General features: G+C 42.5%; 1 protein-coding gene across 5 annotated transcripts in view; it reads right to left on the minus strand.

Annotated features, from left to right (window-relative positions):
- Positions 1 to 20,992, minus strand: part of ANKRD31 (ankyrin repeat domain 31) — a 249,855-nt gene that overhangs the window by 40,344 nt on the left and 188,519 nt on the right. For all 5 annotated transcript variants that reach the window (XM_068248640.1, XM_068248656.1, XM_068248648.1 and 2 more), the window contains 3 exons: positions 14,559 to 14,640; positions 11,660 to 11,756; positions 9,620 to 10,559 (listed from right to left, as the gene is read on the minus strand). In XM_068248640.1, the coding sequence (XP_068104741.1) occupies positions 9,620 to 10,559; positions 11,660 to 11,756; positions 14,559 to 14,640 (1,119 nt within the window). The remainder of the gene's footprint in view (positions 1 to 9,619; positions 10,560 to 11,659; positions 11,757 to 14,558; positions 14,641 to 20,992) is intronic.

Raw genomic sequence — 20,992 nt, forward strand, 5'->3', positions numbered from 1 at the left:
TGATCTACCAGTTACCTAAGATTCATAAAAATCTGGAGGAACCCCCGGGGCAACCAATAATTAGTGGAATAGGATCCATAAATCATAGAGTGGGACAATACTTGGATACATTTTTGCAACCGATTGTGGCAAATGTACAATACAAATTTTGGAACAAACGGAGATATTACAGACCACCATTTTAGTAACAGCAGATGTGGGGTCGATGTATACAAACATACCACATGATGGTGGAGTTGAGGCAGTACAATACTATCTAACCCAGGAAGAAAATATACCAGAAAAACAAATAGAGTTCATATTGGATTTATTAAAATTCACATTGACGCATAATTATTTTTGGCATAAGGGAGATTATTTCAATCAACGATATGGATGCGCGATGGGGGCATCTTATGCCCTGTCCCTAGCCAATTTGTATATGGCAAGGTGGGAGGAGGTGGCCATAGAAATTGGTGGTACCAATGTGGGGTTATGGAAACGTTATATTGACGACCTGCTGATACTGTGGCAGGGTGACGCAGGGTCGTTGGACAAATTTATATCAGAGGTCAATGGAATTGTACCGAATATACAACTTACAGTAGAATACGATGAACGAAAGATACATTTATTGGACTTGGAAATAATGAAAAATACGCCTAAGTTGACCACACAATGTCATTTCAAGAAAACAGACAGGAATGGGTACATACCCACAACAAGCTGTCACCATAGAACATGGATTAAAGGTGTACCGAAGGGACAGTTCACCAGAATTAGAAGGAACTGTTCCAATATAAATGATTATGAAATACAAGCTGAAATAATAAAAAGAAGATTTATGGAAAAGGGATATAGGGAAATAGAATTAAATGAAACTATAAGGGAAGTAGGACAACGAGAGAGGTTATCTTTATTAGCTGACAATCAGAAACAGGAAGAAACTCCACAGATGGCCTTCATAACAGAATATTCAAAACAACATAAAGAGGTGGAAAAGATTGTCAAAAAATATTGGCCAATTCTAATGAATGATATGGATCTCAGTAGATGCCTTCCCCCTAAACCCAGGTTCATATACCGTCGAGCACCTAACCTAAGAGATGAATTGGTACCAAGTTGTGTAGACCCTCCAAAGAGGATTAATTTACAGGGTTGGCAGGAAAAGGGTTTTTTCCCTTGCAGAACCTGTAAAGCGTGCAGGATGGGTCTAACCCAAAAAAGGACTCAATTTCGGTCTGAAGTAACCAATAAAGAATATAAGATTGACCAATTCATTACGTGTAATAGCAATCATGTAGTCTATCTGCTCACGTGTACCTGTGGGAATCAATATGTTACACGCCCACTGAAGGAGAGAATGGGAGAACACATATAGAAAGTGGGTAAAGGACATGACATCACTTTAAAAATAAACATAATTGTGACCCAAGGAATATGCAAATAAGTGGAATAGAGAAATTGGAACCAAACTGGAGAGGGTGCCACAAATTAAGGGAAATTTGTAAGAAAGAAACAAAGTGGATATATATGTTGAAAACACTTGAACCACTAGGTATGAATATTGACATCGATATCAATTGTTTTTTGACTAACGGTTGAAATATAAGTTGGGAAATTGAAATAGGGGAACACTGATATAAGTTGAATAATATCGTAATTTTTGTAAGTTGGTATGCACGGTGCAGGTTAGTAATAGATAATTAGTAATAATGGTGTTAGATACACGTAGTACGGTTGACACCCACTAGAGGGTGTATAACACAACAGCAAGCATTTAAGGTAGAAAGTCAGAGATATAACCGGTAGATGATAAGTGATTGTTTATGTAGAATACCATACAGTACATGCAACTCATCGATTTATGCAGGAGGGGGAGCGCAGAGGGGAGAGCCCGAGGTGAAGGAGGGGGGGCCTGCCCCCTCCCTGCTGATGTGCAAAGCTCTCCCCTCATGCTGCGACCCCTCTTGCCCCCCTCAAAACTGCCATGAGCGGGTCCCAGGGGGGCTTTGGGCCCTTCCCCCGCGGGGGGCAGGGGCTGCTTCCCCTATTGTTACACCAGTGTTTATGTCCTTTTGTAATCCATCTGAATTTGGCCCACGGTGTGCCTGTGGTCAAAGTGGGCCTGAACTCAGAACATCCTCTCTGCTCTAAAAGATATGCAACAGCATAATAACCTTTAAAGAAAAACATTTCTTTGCCACAGCTGATACAAATCCTGCAATGAATCTGCAGTGTGTCTACTTCCGTCTTTCATGGAAGCATCCTGTGCTTTCAAATTAGCTTATCTGCCTTATCTGCCGTGGCAGTCGAGTGACACAGGGGACAGATCAAATTACACTTGTGATTAGACACAGATGAGGGGGAATTAGACAGGCTAAACTCTCTAAATACAGACAGGGTGAATTTCTCTATGTTTTACTTCTGTCCTGTGCAAGAGTTCAGGTCCACTAAGAGCTTCTTGATTTAGTGTGGATGGAGTTAGCAAGCTGAAGGTGCATCATGACAGGTCTTTTATGCAGCACAATTATCAAACAACTTTTGTTGTGAAACAAGTTGAAACAACCCCCCAAAGAGTTGCTTGCTATTGTTCACACAACTGATGAGACTGATAAGACGTCAATCCAACTGTTCCACAACAAAAGTTGTTTGATAATTGTGCTGCATAAAAAGCAGCATTGAGCGTGTGTATGGGGAAGAAGGTAGACAGGGGTAGAACAGGGGTGATGTATAATCATTGAAGATGATAAAGGAAAAAATGTTGTATTGTGGCCTGTAGAGATATACAGTACATATCAGAAGCAATTTGATAATTAAGATATGTGACACATTACACAAGGCTTCCACCCTATCTGGCTGTCACATGATTGTTATATGCATGTGTTTGAACAGTGGACCCTTTATAAACAGCTTTTGTTTCACTCATAACTGCTTGGCATACACATTAGCAATTCGGCTGCCAAACTGCTGAATGATTCTGTTGCAGGTGAGATACTATTCACCTGTTTATTTGATTAATGGATGTTTTGAGTTTTAGAACCATTTCTGCAGCATGCTTATAAATGACTTCAGATGAATCTTGTGCTATACTTGTTATGATCTAAAATGTGTTTTTTTTCATACAGGTATTGAATTTGGCGGTGATATGAATAGGTTACATTTGTGTCTCATATCTTTTGCATGTTATCTCTCCTTGGTCTTTATTTAAAGGGAACTCGAGGTGAGAGGGATATGGAGGCTGACATGTTTATTTCCTTTTAAATAATGTGCATTGCCTGGCTGTCCTGCTGATCCTCTGCTTCTATTACCGTAAGCCATATGCTGCGTACACACTGGCGACTATGGTCGTTTGAAACAGCTCATTAACAATCGTTCCACCGACAATCGGGGAAAGAACTTTACCCAACGATCAATAACACGAACGACAAAAGAACGACATCGGGAAGATGGAAATATCCAACCTGACGGATCGTATCTACCGACAATCGTTACAAAACTATAGTGTTTACAGACATCGGCCGAGAACGATCACTGCAAGGGCCAATGCGCCTGCGTTGGATTCTGCCCAGCTTATGTACTTCCTGTGTAGTTACATTACAAATTTCAAATAAACTTTGTTTGCAAGCTAACTATCATATATTTTTATCTATTGTAACTCAATGTTGGTAGTTTTTTTTTAATTTTATATAAATATGTACGCAACATTTCCTTCTGATCGTTCTTTTATGCGAGAACTATCGTTAAAATGTGTATGAAGATCGCTGCATCCCATCGTTGCATACCAATCTTTCCAATATCGTTCGTCTGGTAACTATCTTTCTTTCTTTGCAAACGATAGTTATAACAAGTGTGTACGAAGCAATAGACTCCAAACAAGTATGCAGATCAATTGTCTATGGCAAATCTGACAACATTAGCTGCATGCTTGTTTCAGGTGTGTGACTTAGAACCTACTGACCAGAAAAATCAGCAGCCAGGCAACAGGTATTGTTTAAAAGGGAATAAATATGGCAGCTTCCATTGATCTAGCACTTTGTGTTCCTTGTAAATCACCTTTTCTCCTAAGTTTTTCTCCTAGCAGATTCTTTTTCATACTCTTTTTAAAATAACTTTACAGCACTCTGCAAATACAAAAGTACCAAAAATGTGGTGCTAAAGTACTGTAAAAATTATTCTGCTGGTGGCTTATGAGAGCCAGTTCACACTATCAGCGATTACGCTCAGTTTGCTGATTGCCAGCATAGCATAGCGTGTTGTCTTTTTGTTTACCCCACCCACTAGAAGCCTCTTGTTTGTCCCATCATCCTTTCAACCCTCTGCAATGAACAGTAGACCTTTCTTGTCTATAGCTGATAAGTGTATCTATACAGGCAGCATTCATGCATTCAAGGGCAACACTAATTGGAGGTGTGTATTAGCCCCTAAAGCCTCATACGCACACTCAACAGCGGTCAAACAACTTTTGTTGTGGAGCAAGTTGAAACAACGGAAACAAAAAGTTGCTTGTTATTGTTCACACAACTGATAAGACTTATAAAAAGTCAATACAACTGTTGGATTGGGATGGGGGAAGCCTCATTGGGACCCTGAGGTTTCCCCCTCCCAAGGTAAGTACCCCCCAGAGAATTTTTTTTTATTACAAAGTCTCTTTAAAGGGAACCAGAGACGAAGCACCCTCATGTATTTTACCATATAGATCAGTGAGAACATTAGAGAAAACACCTACCATGCTTTCTGTTTCATTCTGCACTGCACAGCTTGTTTCTTATCAGACCTGATAAAATGCCCGACTGAGCATTCAGTCTGGCTTTGCTATAATGACTCAGCTATAATGATTCCTGAGTAGAGCCAGCCAGGGGCAGGCTTGGGCTTGAAAAGACATGAGAGAACACAGACTGAGCTATAAATATTCCTGAGAAAAGCCAGACTGAATGCTCAGCTGGGAATTTTATCAGGGCTGATTAGAAGCAAGCTGTGCAGTGCAGAATGAAACAGAGAGCAGGGCAGGTGTTTTCTCTAATGTTCCCACTAATATATATGGTAAAATACATGAGGGTGCTTCGTCTCTGGTTCCCTTTAAGGGCAGGCATTATGCATCCTAGTATTTTGTCATGTCTCCATTTCCATCGGTTGGCCAGAATTATATATTCAATTCACTATATTCCATAAATATATGGAAGTCTGTGACTAGGGATAACTTTAGTGTGATTTTCCGTCTTAAAACAAAAGGTATTTGCGATAATTCAGCTTTAAGTGAACATCTGTGGCATTGCTTTTTAGTAGGCGGGCTTTTCAGTCTCTTTTAGTCCCCTATACCCTTAGAGACCCATCTCAATCATTGCACCATCATAACTGGCACATGACACACAGGAAGGAAAGTTTTTGCAGCTTCACACACAAAGTGGAGCGGCCACAAACAGCTTATAATTTTTGAAACCATTTTACTCCCATACAGTCAACATGACCCAACAATAATTAGTGTTATTTCTATTTTTCACGAGAATATGTTTTCATAAGAAATAGTTTTGAAATGATAGCAGGTATTACGCATATATATTTCTACTGCCTATGTTCTTGACACACACAAAAAAAATACATCTACCACTCATGATCTTTAGTTAAGATTTAAACAGAAACGATACAGAAACTAAGCTGTCTTCAGTAAAGAAAAGAAAATTTCTGAAGTGCCGTATTAAAGTTCTTTTACCTTACACTAGGAGACTGACTACTTATTTAAGGTAGGATCTGTCCATACAGCTATATCGATAGCTAGCGAAAACGGTCAGATTTTGACTGGGATGTATATTGCTAGTGAATTACAAATCATTTCCTGTATACGTTTATTCATCTTATTGAACTTGTGCACTACTATCATAAGTACCCTCCAGGGCGCCTCCTCATCTTCCTGTATCATTAATTTCCCCTGTGGACCAGGGGACACACCTTGATAGGTGTAATTTTTTCCGAAGGAGCTGCGACCGGAGAGAATTCAACACAAGGCTGAGTGGGGACGGTACTTTCCCACATGCGACATACAGTGGTTGCCTTATATGCAACCCGGCTTTGTGAGTATAACTGATCTTTTTCTTAATGCTTGATTGAAGCTGCACGTGAGATAATACACCAGATCGGGCTCCCGGTGTTTTTTTCCCATTCCCTTTTCTTTTTTATTCAGTAAAAGAAAAGAAAATGTACAGTCACCGACTACATTCACCGACGTCATGACGTCAGTCCCGATCCTCCCCATAGCGGAGAGTACTGGAGCTGTGCGGACGGCGGAGAGGTTGCAGCCGTCACTGGAACAAGGCTTGGTATGTAAATAGCGGCTGGATTATGTGGGATTGGGGGCACATAAAATGGCTTCCCTATTGCTGCCTACATGTACCTGAACCCCCCTCCACATCTATTTAATATATACAGGGGGACTCCGTATGCAGCGCAAAACCTTCTGAGCAGCATGCCTGATACTGTGTCGGGCATACTGCGTTCAGCAAAAATTTTTTGCTCGACACAGTGTCGGGCATACCGCTCAGGAGGTTAAGGCTGCATGTTTGACATTAAAAGGACTCAGAGCTGAACTAAAGAAAACGTTTTATACATACCTGGGGCTTCCTCCAGCCCCATACGCTCGGATCGCTCCCACGCCGCCGTCCTCCTCTGCTCACAGCTTCGGTACCGTGTCCCCGCACTTCCATCAGTCGGAGCCAGTCTCACGTAAGAGAAGTGCGCTATTTGCATATCTCTCCAGCAGGTGCTGGAGAGATACACAGAGTAGGGCACTTCTCCGGCGTAGACTGGCCCAGACTGACAGAAGTGCAGGGACACGGTACCGGAGCTGCAGACATCTGAGGACGGCGGTGTGGGAGCGATCCGAGAGTATGGGGCTGGAGGAAGCCCCAGGTATGTATAAAACGTTTTCTTTAGTTCAGTTCTGAGCCACTTTAAGCAGCCAGGACATATGGGTATTTCTTCTCATAGAAAAGCATTACTTGATTCTGATTTACAGTGTCTACATGTAGACACAAAGGTCTCATTATAAACGTCTGTAATAAGATTTTCTGTTTTTATCAAACTTTGTAATGATGAGCATGTGTGGTTTTAAACAAATAATAAGACTTTGAAAGTACTTTGCTGGAGTTATAAAATGAAAAACAACAGTGGCATAAGAAACACGTAAGCATACATCTATACTGTAAGGTGCTGAATCAGAGACATTTGCTTAGAGGATGACGTTGCTTCAGGCCTCTATCCTGTAGTCATTAAATTCTATTTCAAGCCTTGGAAAAGCCACAGATTTACTGTTTAGATCAATACTTGTAACATAACTTTCGACCTATTCTTAGGAATCAGACATCAAACTAAATGAGACCACTGCATATTAACAGCCAGTGCTGATCCAAGGGAAACTGATATACCGTATATTCCGGCGTATAAGACAACCCCCCAACTTTTCCATTTAAAATATAGAGTTTGGGATATACTCGTATAAGACTACCCCTCTTCCAACGCGCTCCAAATAAAAATTAAAAAAACATCATATACTGGTGCTATGTATGAACAGATACTGGTGCTGTACTGTATGTGGTACCCAGTAAATAGGCAATTGACTGGTTGGATTGGTCATCAACTCTCCCTCTCCCTAAGTGGAGTGGTCAGCTCTCCTTGTCTACCTATTTAACAGGCTGGCTTGGATGGCGCTGAGCCCATAAAACACGCTTCTTTCACCCTTCAGGCCCGCCCATGTAACCTATTTACCTCCTTTTCTGCCTCTCAGATCTCACACATTTGCGCCTGCGTTGCTTTAGTCCTCAGCAGCGAGATCTGAGAGTCGGTAACAGAATAGGGCTTATCACCTGGCATCAATGACACCCGGCATATAAGACCGCCCGACTTTTCAGATGATTTTCAAGGGTTAAAGAGTAGTCTTATATGCCAGAATATACAGTAATTGTTTAAAGTAATACTATCCATTAAAACAACTTTTTTAAATGCTGTGTGTTAGGGCACACATTACCACAAATAATAGGAGCAATTTCCTTCCTCACACAGCTCTGCCTCTCTGCTCTAAAATCCTCTGTCAGTTTTAGATACAAGAAGTCTCAGGCTCTGCAGGGCTAGACCATGTTCCTGCACAGGGGGGTTGCAATCAACTCCTCAGTGTATAATGTATTAATCACCTTGCTGAAAAAATCTTATTCAGATGGTGGTAAGGGGTTAAAGATTTCAGTAATGTGTGTTCCTCGTTTTCTGTTCTCTGACTGATAAAGATCCTGATAATGTAAACAGTGTCTCTCCCTCCCAGCATGGACACCACATAGCAACCTAGGAAGTAGATGCAGCCTGGAGTGTATCATCACAGCCAAGCCAGTCCGTCAGGATTGTGTATATACATCACCCCTGACTGCTAGTTATATTACAGCAATATTACAGCACATCTAGTTACCTGTTACCTCCTCAGATCAGACTCTTCCTCAGACTCTCCTGCATGCTGTGAGACAGTGAAGTATATTTGTGAGCCGTGTGAGGAATGAAGGATGATTTTTAATCAGGGAGAGAGGGAGAGAGAACTGGGTGAATAAATAAAGTGCCCCTAGTACTAGTGGCAATGTGTACCCTAATATAGAGTATTAAAAAAAACAAAAAGTTGTTTTAATTGATAGTGTTCCTTTAAGCGGTTTGCACAGTGTCTAGACCAATGAGGATTTTCATTGGTTCAGACAGTGGACCAATGGGGAGCCCTGGTAGGAGCTTCAAAGATGCTTTGCTGGGGCTCAAAGTCAATTACAGCGACGTGAGTCAGAGCTAGGGGAGGCGGTTGTTTGGCAGTAAGTGCAGGCTCTTGAGATGGGTGGGCACGCATGTCTTGGGGGAGCGAGGCAGCAGTACCGCACTGGTGAAAGGCAACACCACAGCGCAAAACCTCACTCCCCTTTGCCCGGGATATAGGAGCATCTTTCAGGCTTTCGCCTCAGTAATGCTCCCTAATGATCGGTCATTGCAAGAGCAAGACCGGCAATAGGATTTGTCGCTAATCCTCCTGCGGTGCCAGGTGATAAGTAGCTCACATGTGCAAGCTACTTATCACCTTGAATTGCATCTGGCTCACTAGCGCCTCATTCAATTAACTTTTTCTCCTCAGTTTTCTCCTGGGAGATATTTCACCTTCTCTTTAAAATAACTTTTTAGCACCATTCAACTGAGAAACTACCAAAAGGTAGATGATAAAAGTGCTACCAACACTATTTTCAGTAGTTTCACACTTGCTGGTGGCTTAAACCGTATTTTATTAACAAGAGGCATGATCCCCTATATTGCATGTACAGGACTCCCACTGTGAACTGGGACTCCCACTGTGAACCTAGCCTTAGGCTCCTTTCACACTACACCAGTTGCGTTTTAGAATAATTCTGCATGTCACTCACTGGCCGTACAATTCTATGGGCCTCTTTACACTTCTGTGATGTAACGGATCACATTATTGTAACTTGCTATACGCAGGCTTTGAATTAACATCTGTGTCCAGGCTGCATTACAGTTCACATACATTACAACACTTGTGCCAAGTAACGTGCACAGTGTGAATCCAGCCTATATGTCACATATCATCATGGAATAACAGCTGGATAGACCAAATTACCTGTAACTGGAATGACAGGACGTCTTTCCCTGGCTTCAGCTTTCCCATCCTGATCAGTTTTTTCCATGGAACCATTCTTGCCTTTCTCTCAGTATCTACACACATCTGCTGTTTCCCATGTGACTGGCTATAGTGAATGTTACTGGTGCACTCCTCCATGCTGCTATTACCTGTGACTGTCTCCATAGACAATCCCTTCTCTACTATATGATCAGCTGTAGAGCGATCAAACTTTCTTGAGTAAAGTCCTTCTTGATGCTGGCAGCGGGTGCTCTGTTGCCTCTCATTGCTTGCCTGGTGAATAATCTCATTAACAGCCCTGTTGCTATTCTCTGTAATGGTTAATAAGCTGCATGCAGGAATAGAATTAGGGGACCTGTTTCCTGGAGCGTCAGTTTCTAAATGATCAATTACTGCTCTGTTGAAGTCTGTGAGGGTAAAGCTGGAACATGAGCCTGTGCCTAATAAGCCATTTTCAGTTCCCTGTGGCATCTCATCAAATGTCAGGCCAGAGCTGTGCGGTCCCGTCTCTTCAGATGCCAGCGCGGCAACAGGGACTTCTCTGGTTCCACTTATCTCTGAACTTGAAATGAAGCTCAGAAATGTTTTTTGGAACTGGTTGCTTTCAGAGTCTGGCACTGCGCAGACTGCTGGCATCCTTGTTGCCATGGTGCTTCCATTAGGGAGGCTGGCACCGGGCCTTTCATTATGTGTAAGTAAGGCAGATTTCGGATTCTTTCCAGGAGATGCAGTGCGGTAACGCAGAGACGAGCTCTTGCCTTTATGATGAGAAGCCGATCTCTTCATCTGTTGATATGCTATTATGTTCACCGCCACTTGCCTCTGATTATGGACTAATTGCAGCATTGACTTCTGTCTGCATGCCAGATTAGCTATTTTGTCTCTTAATATTCCTTGTTTAAATGAATCCACCGAAGCTCTTAGTGAGACAGAAAAACAGCAAAATAAGAAGTAATAAAAACAGCAACACAGAATCAATATGTATAATTAGCGAACGTAGATTCTCTGCAATCTTATGATGTCCATTCACAAATAGATTTAAATGCCATTTTTTAAACTAGTGATTAAAGAAAAGCAGTTGCAAAATAATAATTGATAACCTGATCGCTTTAATCTAAAGCTGTATAGTTTACTGGTTAAAGGATACCCCAGGCAGGGGGTGAAAGTTCACATTTACTTACTGCGACTTCTGAAATCCGCTCGCCCCCCCTTCAGCTAATTCCGTCCCTCTGAATCCTCCAGATCCCCTCGATGTGCCGCTGCCCCCTCAGAGGGTCTGTGACAGGTACCCTGGTTGGGGCTTATGCACATGTGCAATGCCGCCCACAAGCCTCCTCAGTCGCACTCCCGTGACTGGGACCATTCTGTGCATGCGCAGTTCACAAAGACTTGAACTGCGCATGTGCAGATCACTCCGGCTACATGCCCAGGTGCACACAGCAAATATTTGGAGAAAGACTTTGGCACACTGGAGAACTCTGAGGGACCTGACATGCTGCGGGGAGCTGGAAGAAGCCCCATGTAAGTAAATCTGAACTTTTTTCCCCCCACCTCAGGTTTTCTTTTAAGATGCCACTTTTGACACAGGAGAGCAGTGTTTGAATCCTGACTGCATTCAGTTACCTATTCTGCAAGCAAATTCTTCAGGGTGGCCTATTGACCACGACCTTAGTAACTGCAGCTCTCAAGCGCTTTGAGTCCAACAGAGAAAAGTGCTACACAAATGTTAACATTATTATCTTAAAATCATTTCTCAGATTTGCTAAAGCTTATAATAGATGTCATGCTCACATCTAATGTGTGTGACCAGTATTGAGGTACATGAGAAAATATTTGCTCTATATACTGTAAGTCTGATATGAATACTACTGTTTCTATCTCCCCACCTGGAACAGAACAGACAGGAGCAATACCCCCTGCTGACAGAGTGACTGACTGCCCAGATAATGATGGTGGGCAGGGGGACTGACAAACTACAGCACTTCTAGAAGACTTCTAGGACCTGCAGCATTTAGTTACCTATACTTTATTGCAAGTGCATCTCTTTCCTTTCTCTGCTGGGTGGCCACGTTGTTCAACACATCTTGAATGTGACGCATTTCTTCAACATATTTATCTACGCATATTTAGAAAGACACATGTTACTTTTATCCAACTACAAATATTTGATTAAAAAGGTAGAAAAAATAGTACTTATGTTTACAACACTATTTCTCGGCAAGCTGATTTGATGAAATAAGCCCTTAACCTCCTTGCCGGTTATCCCGAGCTCAGCTCGGGGTAACCTGCGCAGGAGCATTTCTCAGGCCCCGCTGGGCCGATTTGCATAATTTTTTTTTCCTACATGCAGCTAGCACTTTTGCTAGCTGCGTGTAGTACACGATCGCCGCCGATTCGCTGCTACCCGCCGCGCCGAGCCGCCCCCCCCCCCCCCGCCCAGCCTGGCCAATTAGTGCCAGGCAGCGCTGAGGGGCGGTTCGGGATTCCCTGTGACGTCCCGACGTCCATGACGTCGGTGATGTCATCCCGCCCCGTCGCCATGGCGACCGGGGAAGCCCTGCAGGAAATCCCGTTCTCAACGGGATTTCCTGCACACTCTGGGGGATGCCACCGCTCAGCGGCTATCATGTAGCGAGCCCTGGGCTCGCTACATGATTTAAAAAAAAAAAAAGTGCGGTGCTGCCTCCTTGCCGGATTTTTTAGACCGGCAAGGAGGTTAAAGCGGAATATAACCCTGCATTTCAACTTTGCTCTAAAACATTATTTACAGTATATTATATGCAACCAGCATTTTTTTTTTACTAGACCAGCATTGGAAGGGTTACACACAGAGCTTTAAAGTTCCTGGAGAGAATTGCAGACGCATCCGAAGCTTACATAGATACATTTTGTTTACATAAATGTATCTAAGTGTTGAATGTGACTCACTCTCTCTGACTGAGAAGGAGCTGGAGGACAGCCAAAGAGTGTGTAACATTTATCACTTGTTACATTCTATTTAGTTAAATGTATCTATCTGAACTTCTGCATATCTCTCCACGGAACTTTAAACCTCTGTGTTTAACCCTTCCAATGCTGGTCTAGTGAAAAAAAAATGCTGGTTGCATATAATATGCTGTAAATAATGTTTTAGAGCAAAGTTGAAATGCAGGGTTATATTCCGCTTTAAGGTGTACCAGAGATGTGACATGATGAGATAGACGTGCATATACAGTGGCAAGCACACAGACACTTATGCTGTGCTCCTTTTCTCTTTTCCCTGCCTGAAAGAGTTTATAATTAGCTATGGAACTGACAGTTTTTCTCCAGTCAGGACTCAGTCCTCACTGATAACAAATTACAGCTATAAAACACTTTCCTAAGCAAAGCTTTTTACTGTGAGAGGAAAAGAGAAAAAGGTCAGTGGTTCATGTATTTTCACTCTGGGACTATTGAGACACTGCAATTGAGCAGAGATTATGAAACATCAAATCTGCTTTGTAAATGTTCATGCATAAAATAAAACCGTGAGATTTCTAAAAGAGTTATTTTTAGGAGTAGAAGGACAGATCCAATTGTTTATCTCATTCGTTTGTTTTTATCTCTGGTTCACTTTAAAGGGAACCAGAGCTGAAAATATAAAGAAGTTATACATACCTGGGGCTTCCTCCAGCCTCATACGGGCTGATCGATCCCACGCCGCCAGCCTCCTCTGCCCGCAGCTACGAGAACCGGCTCTGCGCTGATCCGTCAGTCGGAGCCAGTCTAAGCGTAGCAGAGGTGCGCTCTTTGCGTATCTCCGCAGGAGTGTATGGAGAGATACATAGAGGGTGCACTTCTCCTGCGTAGGCCGGCTCCGATGATGTCAGCGACGGGAGCCGGTTCTCGTAGATGCGGGCAGCGGTGGATGGCGGCGTGGGATCGATCAGCGCGTATGGGGCTGGAGGAAGCCCCAGGTATGTATAACTTCTTTTTCATTTTTTTCACCTAGGGTACATCTCTGGTACCCTTTAAAGTGGAAATGAGCATGCATTGTTTATAATACATGATCAACTACATTAACCGCTTTGGGACCTGCATTGTTGAAATATATGTCCTGTTTGTGTCCACTTATACCCACCAGGGCGTAGATTTTAACTTCTGCGTTCACTCACACACGGCGTGCCCGTTGTTCACACCGATATTGCGATGCTGCAATACGCTCGCTCTGCTGTCAGTCATGGTCCTCTTCTGCTGCTTGGCCATATTTCTCCTCCTCCAAGAGACAGGCTCCCAGCTGCTCACTAACCCCACATGACCACATGCCTGCCCTTCTGTCAGGAGTCTGCCAGTTTTCAGGTCAGAGGCGTCTCTAGAGGGGTGCAGACATGGCTCATGCCATGGGCGCCATGCCTGCTCCTGTCCTGCACCACCATGCCTGCCCCTGTGCTGCGCCATCATGCCTGCCCCTGTGCCACCCAGTCACTCAGACCTTCACTCAAACCAGATTAATTCTGATATCTTGGGAACATGGCTTTTTAAATTATGTATGTAGGGTGCACTTAGCTTAGTGTTATAAAAAAGGACAGGGAGGGAATAAGAAGAGATATGTTGAACTCGATGGACGTATGTCTTTTTTCAACCAAAATAACTATGTAACTATGTAACTATGTTCGAAAAAGTAACTTCAGCAATAGCCTGAGCCAAAAATCACGGGCAACCATAACACATGTACAGAGAAAGGATGCTGTTTGTAGTTGGGAAGGTGGCCCCGATGGGGAAGGGGGGGTGCAATTTCAAGGGGGGGTGCAATTTCAGAATTTGTCATTGGCTCTATATTACCCAGATATGCCCCTGCTTCAGGTAAGTTCACTTACTCTCTCACCTCGGGTTCCTTTTAACTATGTTTGCTAGCCCCCCCTGCCTTTTGAACACAAATCTTTTAGCAGGGTTGTCATACCTGCATCTTCAGGAGTGTGAAGTTCTGTAGTTAGTAGTCTCTTTTGCTTTCTCTCCGTTTCTTGCAAAGTGGTTATGATATCCTGTGGATAAGACATTACATATAAGGACAGCCTTCTTGCACTGATCACAGACAGGGCCGGCGCTACCATTAAGGCAGAGGAGGCAGCTGCATTAAATGGACGTCGGTATGCACCCCTAGTAACAAGGTAACAGGTAATGAACAGGCGGGTGCTACAGTCGATAAACCAGACCTGTATGAGGTCTTACAACATCTAAAGATGCAAAAAATGACCGGCACACCAAGCTAGTGAATTGCTTAAATCTTGTGTTTATATGATATAATCATCAATGAACAGGATGGTCACAAAGTACAATGGGCTGTGGACAACAGATCACAGCCCAGTAAATGTACACTCAGTTAGTGGTAACAATAATGGTACAAAGCTGAACAACAGAGACAAGTACAAAACGTGGATGGTTACATAAAAAACATGCAATCACTACATGAGATCAGCAGCAGCTGTGAAACGCATATAGAGCTAGTGCTGGGAGCAAACAGTATATCTAATCAGGCTAGTGAATCTACCCAGTAAGGCTCTGAGCTTCTGTCAGCGTTTCAGAAGTTAGTGCAGTGATCAGCAGAAGGAATGTCCATATTTACCCTGACAGCGCTGTTTCGTTCTCTTTATCAAAGGGTATAGGAAGAGTCCCCAGGCAGTGCTGTACCAGCTTTGTACCATTATTGTTACCACTAACTGAGTGTACATTTACTGGGCTGTGATCTGTTGTCCACAGCCCATTGTACTTTGTGACCATCCTGTTCATTGATGATTATATCATATAAACACAAGATTTAAGCAATTCACTAGCTTGGTGTGCCGGTCATTTTTTGTATCTTTAGAGGAGGCAGCTGCCCCAGGGCCCCAGAGCTTGTAGGAGCCCCCAGTGGCTACAAGAGGAAAACATTTTTTTTCAAATCGGTCTTATAGTTTTTGAGAAAATCGATTTTAAAGTTTCAAAGGAAAAAAAAACACATTTAAAAACCTGCCGACTTTTATGGTTAATAGCAAATCCACCTTAAATGCTAGAAACCCTTAATTTGCAGGATATGTTAAGGAGATCATTAGGAATAAGAGGAAAAAACAATTTTTCAAAAAGACCTTATAGTTTTTGAGAAAATCGATTTTAAAGTTTAGAAGGAAAAAAGTATAGTTTTAAATGCGGTAAATGTCACTTTTAGTAGCAAACCTAACGGTAGTGTAATTTTACATGTATCAAAAGAAAGAGCAATACATTTCCTGACGGGGTTTCCAGGGGGTCCATACGCAGCCGCAGCGCTTTGGCCAGGGATCGCTATACAGCCACAATATGGCTGTATGAAGATCCCTGGCATTTTTTCCTATTTTCCCAATTTTTTTTATGTTTAGAGTGTGGGATTTTTTTTTTTTTTTTTTTATTATGTGGGGTCCCCCCTCCTGAAACTTTTTAACCCCTTGTCCCCCATGCAGGCTGGGATAGCCAGAATGTGGAGCTCTGACCGATTGGGACTTCACACCCTGACTATACCAGCTGCAAAAAAGGTCCCCTAATGCCGATTTTTGTTCCGGGGTATATGTTGGGGGGGGGGGGGGGCCCAGGTTTATTTTGCCCTGGGGCCCCATTGTTGCTTAAACCGGCCCTGATCACAGAGTGGATCTGAGATCAGAACATTCAGTACAGCAAGTCCCTGTAGACAGACACAAGACATGGGAAGTACCATACATTTCAGCAGGTAAGAGCTACTGTGATAGAGGTGGAATGCCTACACTATCGAGGAGCTCACATTTTGCATAGTAGTAATTTTGTAGAAGAATTTGGAATTACGATGCAATATCCTAATGCTAAAGTTAAAAATATTGCAAAATTAATTTCACACATAATCATCAAAAAGCATTTGGTGAAACTGAATTTTCCTATGCATGGCCATAAACTTTTGCGCAAATTTATGTAAAACATTTGATCAAAACAGTGAGCTCTGTTACCGTAATCTCACGTATCTGGTAAAAATGACATGACCTCAACACTACTTGCGAAATCCTAATTATAAGCTTGCAATTAAAAAAAATTACGTGGAATTCCATGAAATTATCCATAATGATCAACTCCAGCCTACACATCTGAAATGTAAAATGATGCATTTAGATTCTGCTGTAGCTAGAGAGATCAGGAGGATGCCAGGCAATCTGTATTGTTTAGTTTACAAAAGGTTTTATTGAAGGTAATAAAAATACACAAAGATTGCATAAAGCATACAGTATAAAAAAACATACAATCAGATGGTCATAAATCGACATAGTGGAAGATACTTACACTGGTGACATCAGAGATAAAAAATATGAAAAACTGGGATTTGGTCAAACTAAACACTAAAACAAAGAACCGAATACAAGCCTCCCAGGCAAACTAGAGAGCTAAGCAAATGTGATAAAATAAATTCTAACCCATAGGTTGAAGAACCCTAAAAAATAGGAAGAAGATCCAGGTGGCAAACGGGATTGTTTCAAAGGGAATAAATATGGCACTCTCCATATCCCGCCCACTTCAGGTGTCCTTTAAAATATGTGGTTCATACTCTGACACATAGTGCATCTCTTGTATCACCCACATTATGGGATTCACATGTTAAAACACTAATGATCAGGAGTTTTATTTTTGCCTTCACATGGTTTATTTAAAAAAAAAAAGTCAGGCATACGAATTCAAAAGAACTCAAGAGCAAGAACTCAGATTTACTAACTGTTCTCCCACAATGGTCAGATTTAAATTCCCTTTCCTTTCTAATGGAAATCAATGCTACCTCTATAAATGTTTACCTTGAGGCCGGTTTTACACCTGACCAATGTGTTGCGCCCCCCCAATAAACTTCATTCATCTGACCCTGTGGAAGAGTGCGCCGACAGGGTCATATGCATAGTGCTTGCACTTCTCTTGCCATGTGACGTACTTCCTGCTGCACAGGAAGTACATCACTGGGATTCCCAGGTTTTCCTGTCCTATTTCTGTCGTCAGCTGCTGCCAACATATTTCAAATCCCTACGTGGTCCATTGACTTACATGACTTCTGCCGCCACTGAATCGCTGCGTAAACCCGACAGAAATGGGGTGTTGACTTTGTGGCAGCTCAGCAGCCAATCGGGGACTACGTGGTAAGTGTGCTAGGCCCCATTGCCTTGCATTGTCATTGCGTTACTCTGCAGTAAAACAGGGTCACACAACGCACACTTGCAAGGCATGCGTAAAAGGGGCCTCAAAGATTTTTTTCTTTTTAGAACGGTGGTCTGTATTCATTTTAATAATCATATTTACATTTTAAAGCCATAAGTGTTCTAGCATGCATAAACATTTGAAATAATTAAAATACTTTTCTTCATTCACCCTATTTATAGTATATTCTACAGCTTAATATAATTAAGTCATTACAAATATGATAATTTCACTTTATTCTAGAGAACGTCTTCAACTTTTTTTCAGTTTCAATTTTTTTTATTTTTTTTTTACATGTATATTGTATTTGTTTGCATCAATATTAATAAACTGTTTACTACAGACTACAGTGCTTATCTGCAAAAATGAAACGCATGAACAGCAAACTGAAACCAAAAAGAATGAATGTGATTATTTGACAAGCCCTTGCCTAATGCAGGTGTCCTCGGCCTCGAGCCAACAAAAAAGGTTCAAAGTCCAACCTGGAACATAAGTGTATAGGAAAAGTTGAGCGAGTTCATGTAGGGTTTGATATGAGTTCATCTGCCTGCGCTAGGGGGCTTTTTTTAAGCAGACGTTTTAATAAAAATCAGATCAAAGAAAGGCAATGTATAATGACGCACATGCACAAGCTAGGAAAAGTACACAAGAACCTATTTATTTCTGTTGGGAAAAATTGTAGGCAGGAAAAGAGGAGGAGAGTCGGCACTACAGCTCTCTCTGCGTACAGGAGGGAGGTGGCAGGAAACACAGCCTTCTTGCCCTTTGGTGTAGACAGCGTGCTCAGGCTTAAATGTATACAAGAGATGCGCAGTTGAGGACAGAGTGGATAAGTCGGCACTTACTGTAAACTTCCATTTATTCCAAAAGGTGGTGACACATCATATCAACACAGTGTATCAAAGGTAAACATACCATATACAGAGGCCGTGCAGTGGTGGTGGGTGCTGGGCCAGAGGAGCCTTACAGCCGTTTCACGCAAGGTACGCCCTTCTACGGAGTGCGTACCTAGCGCGAAACCGCCGTAAGGCTCCTCTGGCCCAGCACCCACCACCACCGCACGGCCTCTGTATATGGTATGTTTACCTTTGATACACTGTATTGATATGATGTGTCACCACCTTTTGGAATAAATGGAAGTTTACAGCAAGTGCCGACTTATCCACTCTGTCCTCAACTATTTATTTCTGTGTAGCAAAAATAATATAAACAAACAAGAATATAAACAAACAAGAAGAATGAATTTTGCCAGGGATAAAAGGCAAGGATGCTCATCATTTTTCAGGACCTGTGCAGAGAAAACTAGAGCAACGTGCAGCGTGTCCCAAAGGAAACCAATCAGATTGACATAACAATGACATTCATTTAACACTTGAAATGTCACTGCCTTTTCTGGGCAACAGCTTCACTTTTGTGGATTTTTTTTTTAACCTTTCCTATTGTGCTTTTAACCAGTGCAAACATGAATGTGCATATGACTGACATTACAGATTCTTCCCATGAGTTTCTTCTAGATGCTCAAATTCCTACCACATTCCCAAAAAGTCTGATAGATTAATTGCCCCCCCCCCCCAAACTTGACCATAAAGCGGGATTGTCACCATAAAAATCAAATTTCAACAGCAACTGGTCTGGGTGTATTAAGTGATAAAGATGCTAATCCTGCATTCAAAACTTTTTCTGTTATGATTTGGAGTTATCACATACTTAAGTAGCACTGGCTCTTTAGTAGTCAGTGCCAAACAGTTGTATGCTGGGGGTTCTTTCTATCTATAATATATTCCTTCTCTTCCATTTATTGCCCTGCCTAGCTGCTTATCTGAAACACGATCCCCTGCTCACTTGTGTTTACAAGCAAAGCTGAGGTGACTCATCTATTGGAGGAGAAAAGAAAAAGGGGCAGAAATGCCATCAAGATTTAGCCTAAACTGTGGGCAAAAGACATGGTTCCCACCAGGAACAGAATTCTCTTAATTTACTATATAACATTCACTGAAATCAAAACGTGGACAGTACAATACATGTGTTATGTAAGTAGATCAAGTACCGTATTTATGTACTTGTATATGTGTTTTTTTTCCCAGGCATAGTATGGCTAATCCTCCTGCTTTAAACTACAGTAGGGACATTAGTCTAAAGCAGGGGCGTAACTAGAAGTCCCCGGGCCCCCCTGCAAGAATTTGAAAGGGCCCTCCCACCCTGGGGCCCGCTCATGGCCGTTTTGGGGGGCAGGAGGGGTCGTAGCATGAGGGGAGAGCTTTGCACATCAGCGGGGGGGGGGGGGGGGGGGGGCAGTCCCCCCCTCACCTCAGGCTCTCCCCTTTGGGCTCCCCTCCTGCATCTATCAAAGTGGCAGCAGCGGCAGCAGCTATAATTACCTCCATTCACCACGGAGGTCTCCGATCTGCAAGGGCTTCGCATTACTTCCAGGATTGCTTGTTGTTTTAGGAAAACAGTACTTTTGGTGGTACCGGAGGACAGAGTTGGTAAGTCATTTACCTCAGATCTTTCAGTAATCTTAATAAGTGGCACAAGGGTGTCATTTATGAGCATAAGGAATCATAAGTGTTTATTTATCCCTTCCTTGACTTTTCAGCCTTGCAGTTGCTTTTTTGATTATCAAAATAAATAACCCTTTCCAAGTCAGGAAATGACATCACTTCTTGGAGCTGTAGGAACCTTTCACATCAGCTGTAGGTGGCTTATAACACAACCACCAATGATAGAAATAAGTAATAATTTACTCATAATAATTGTGCCCCACCTGTTTATCCTGACTGTATCTAAGTCTAAAAATGAACCTAAGCAATGACATTAAAAACCTAATTTATGACTGCCTCTAGACATAAGGACGGCATGGAGATAACATTTGTAAGCCTATCTATGTAATAGATAGCGGAGATGCCGCCGCAGTGGTGAGCGGCATGGCGGCTGTCTCTGTGTCTCAGCCGGCGGCTTTCGCCGCGCAGTTACATGGTGGAGTTTTGCCTGGTCCGTCAGTTACACATAGACTGAGGGCTACACGCGCGCGCCAGGACCTTTATGCGAATAGAAGGGGAGTCAGCTGATCGGCCGGTCAGCTGACTCCAGCAGTGCTCCTGATTGGTTGAGTGACTAGGGCGGCACTGTGGGGCGCTCTCAGTATATATAGGAGTCAGTAGCTCCTCGTCTGTTGTTGCAAATGCTACG

Source organism: Hyperolius riggenbachi, chromosome 1 (genome assembly GCF_040937935.1).
Source record: "Hyperolius riggenbachi isolate aHypRig1 chromosome 1, aHypRig1.pri, whole genome shotgun sequence".
Taxonomy (NCBI): Eukaryota; Metazoa; Chordata; class Amphibia; order Anura; family Hyperoliidae; genus Hyperolius; species Hyperolius riggenbachi.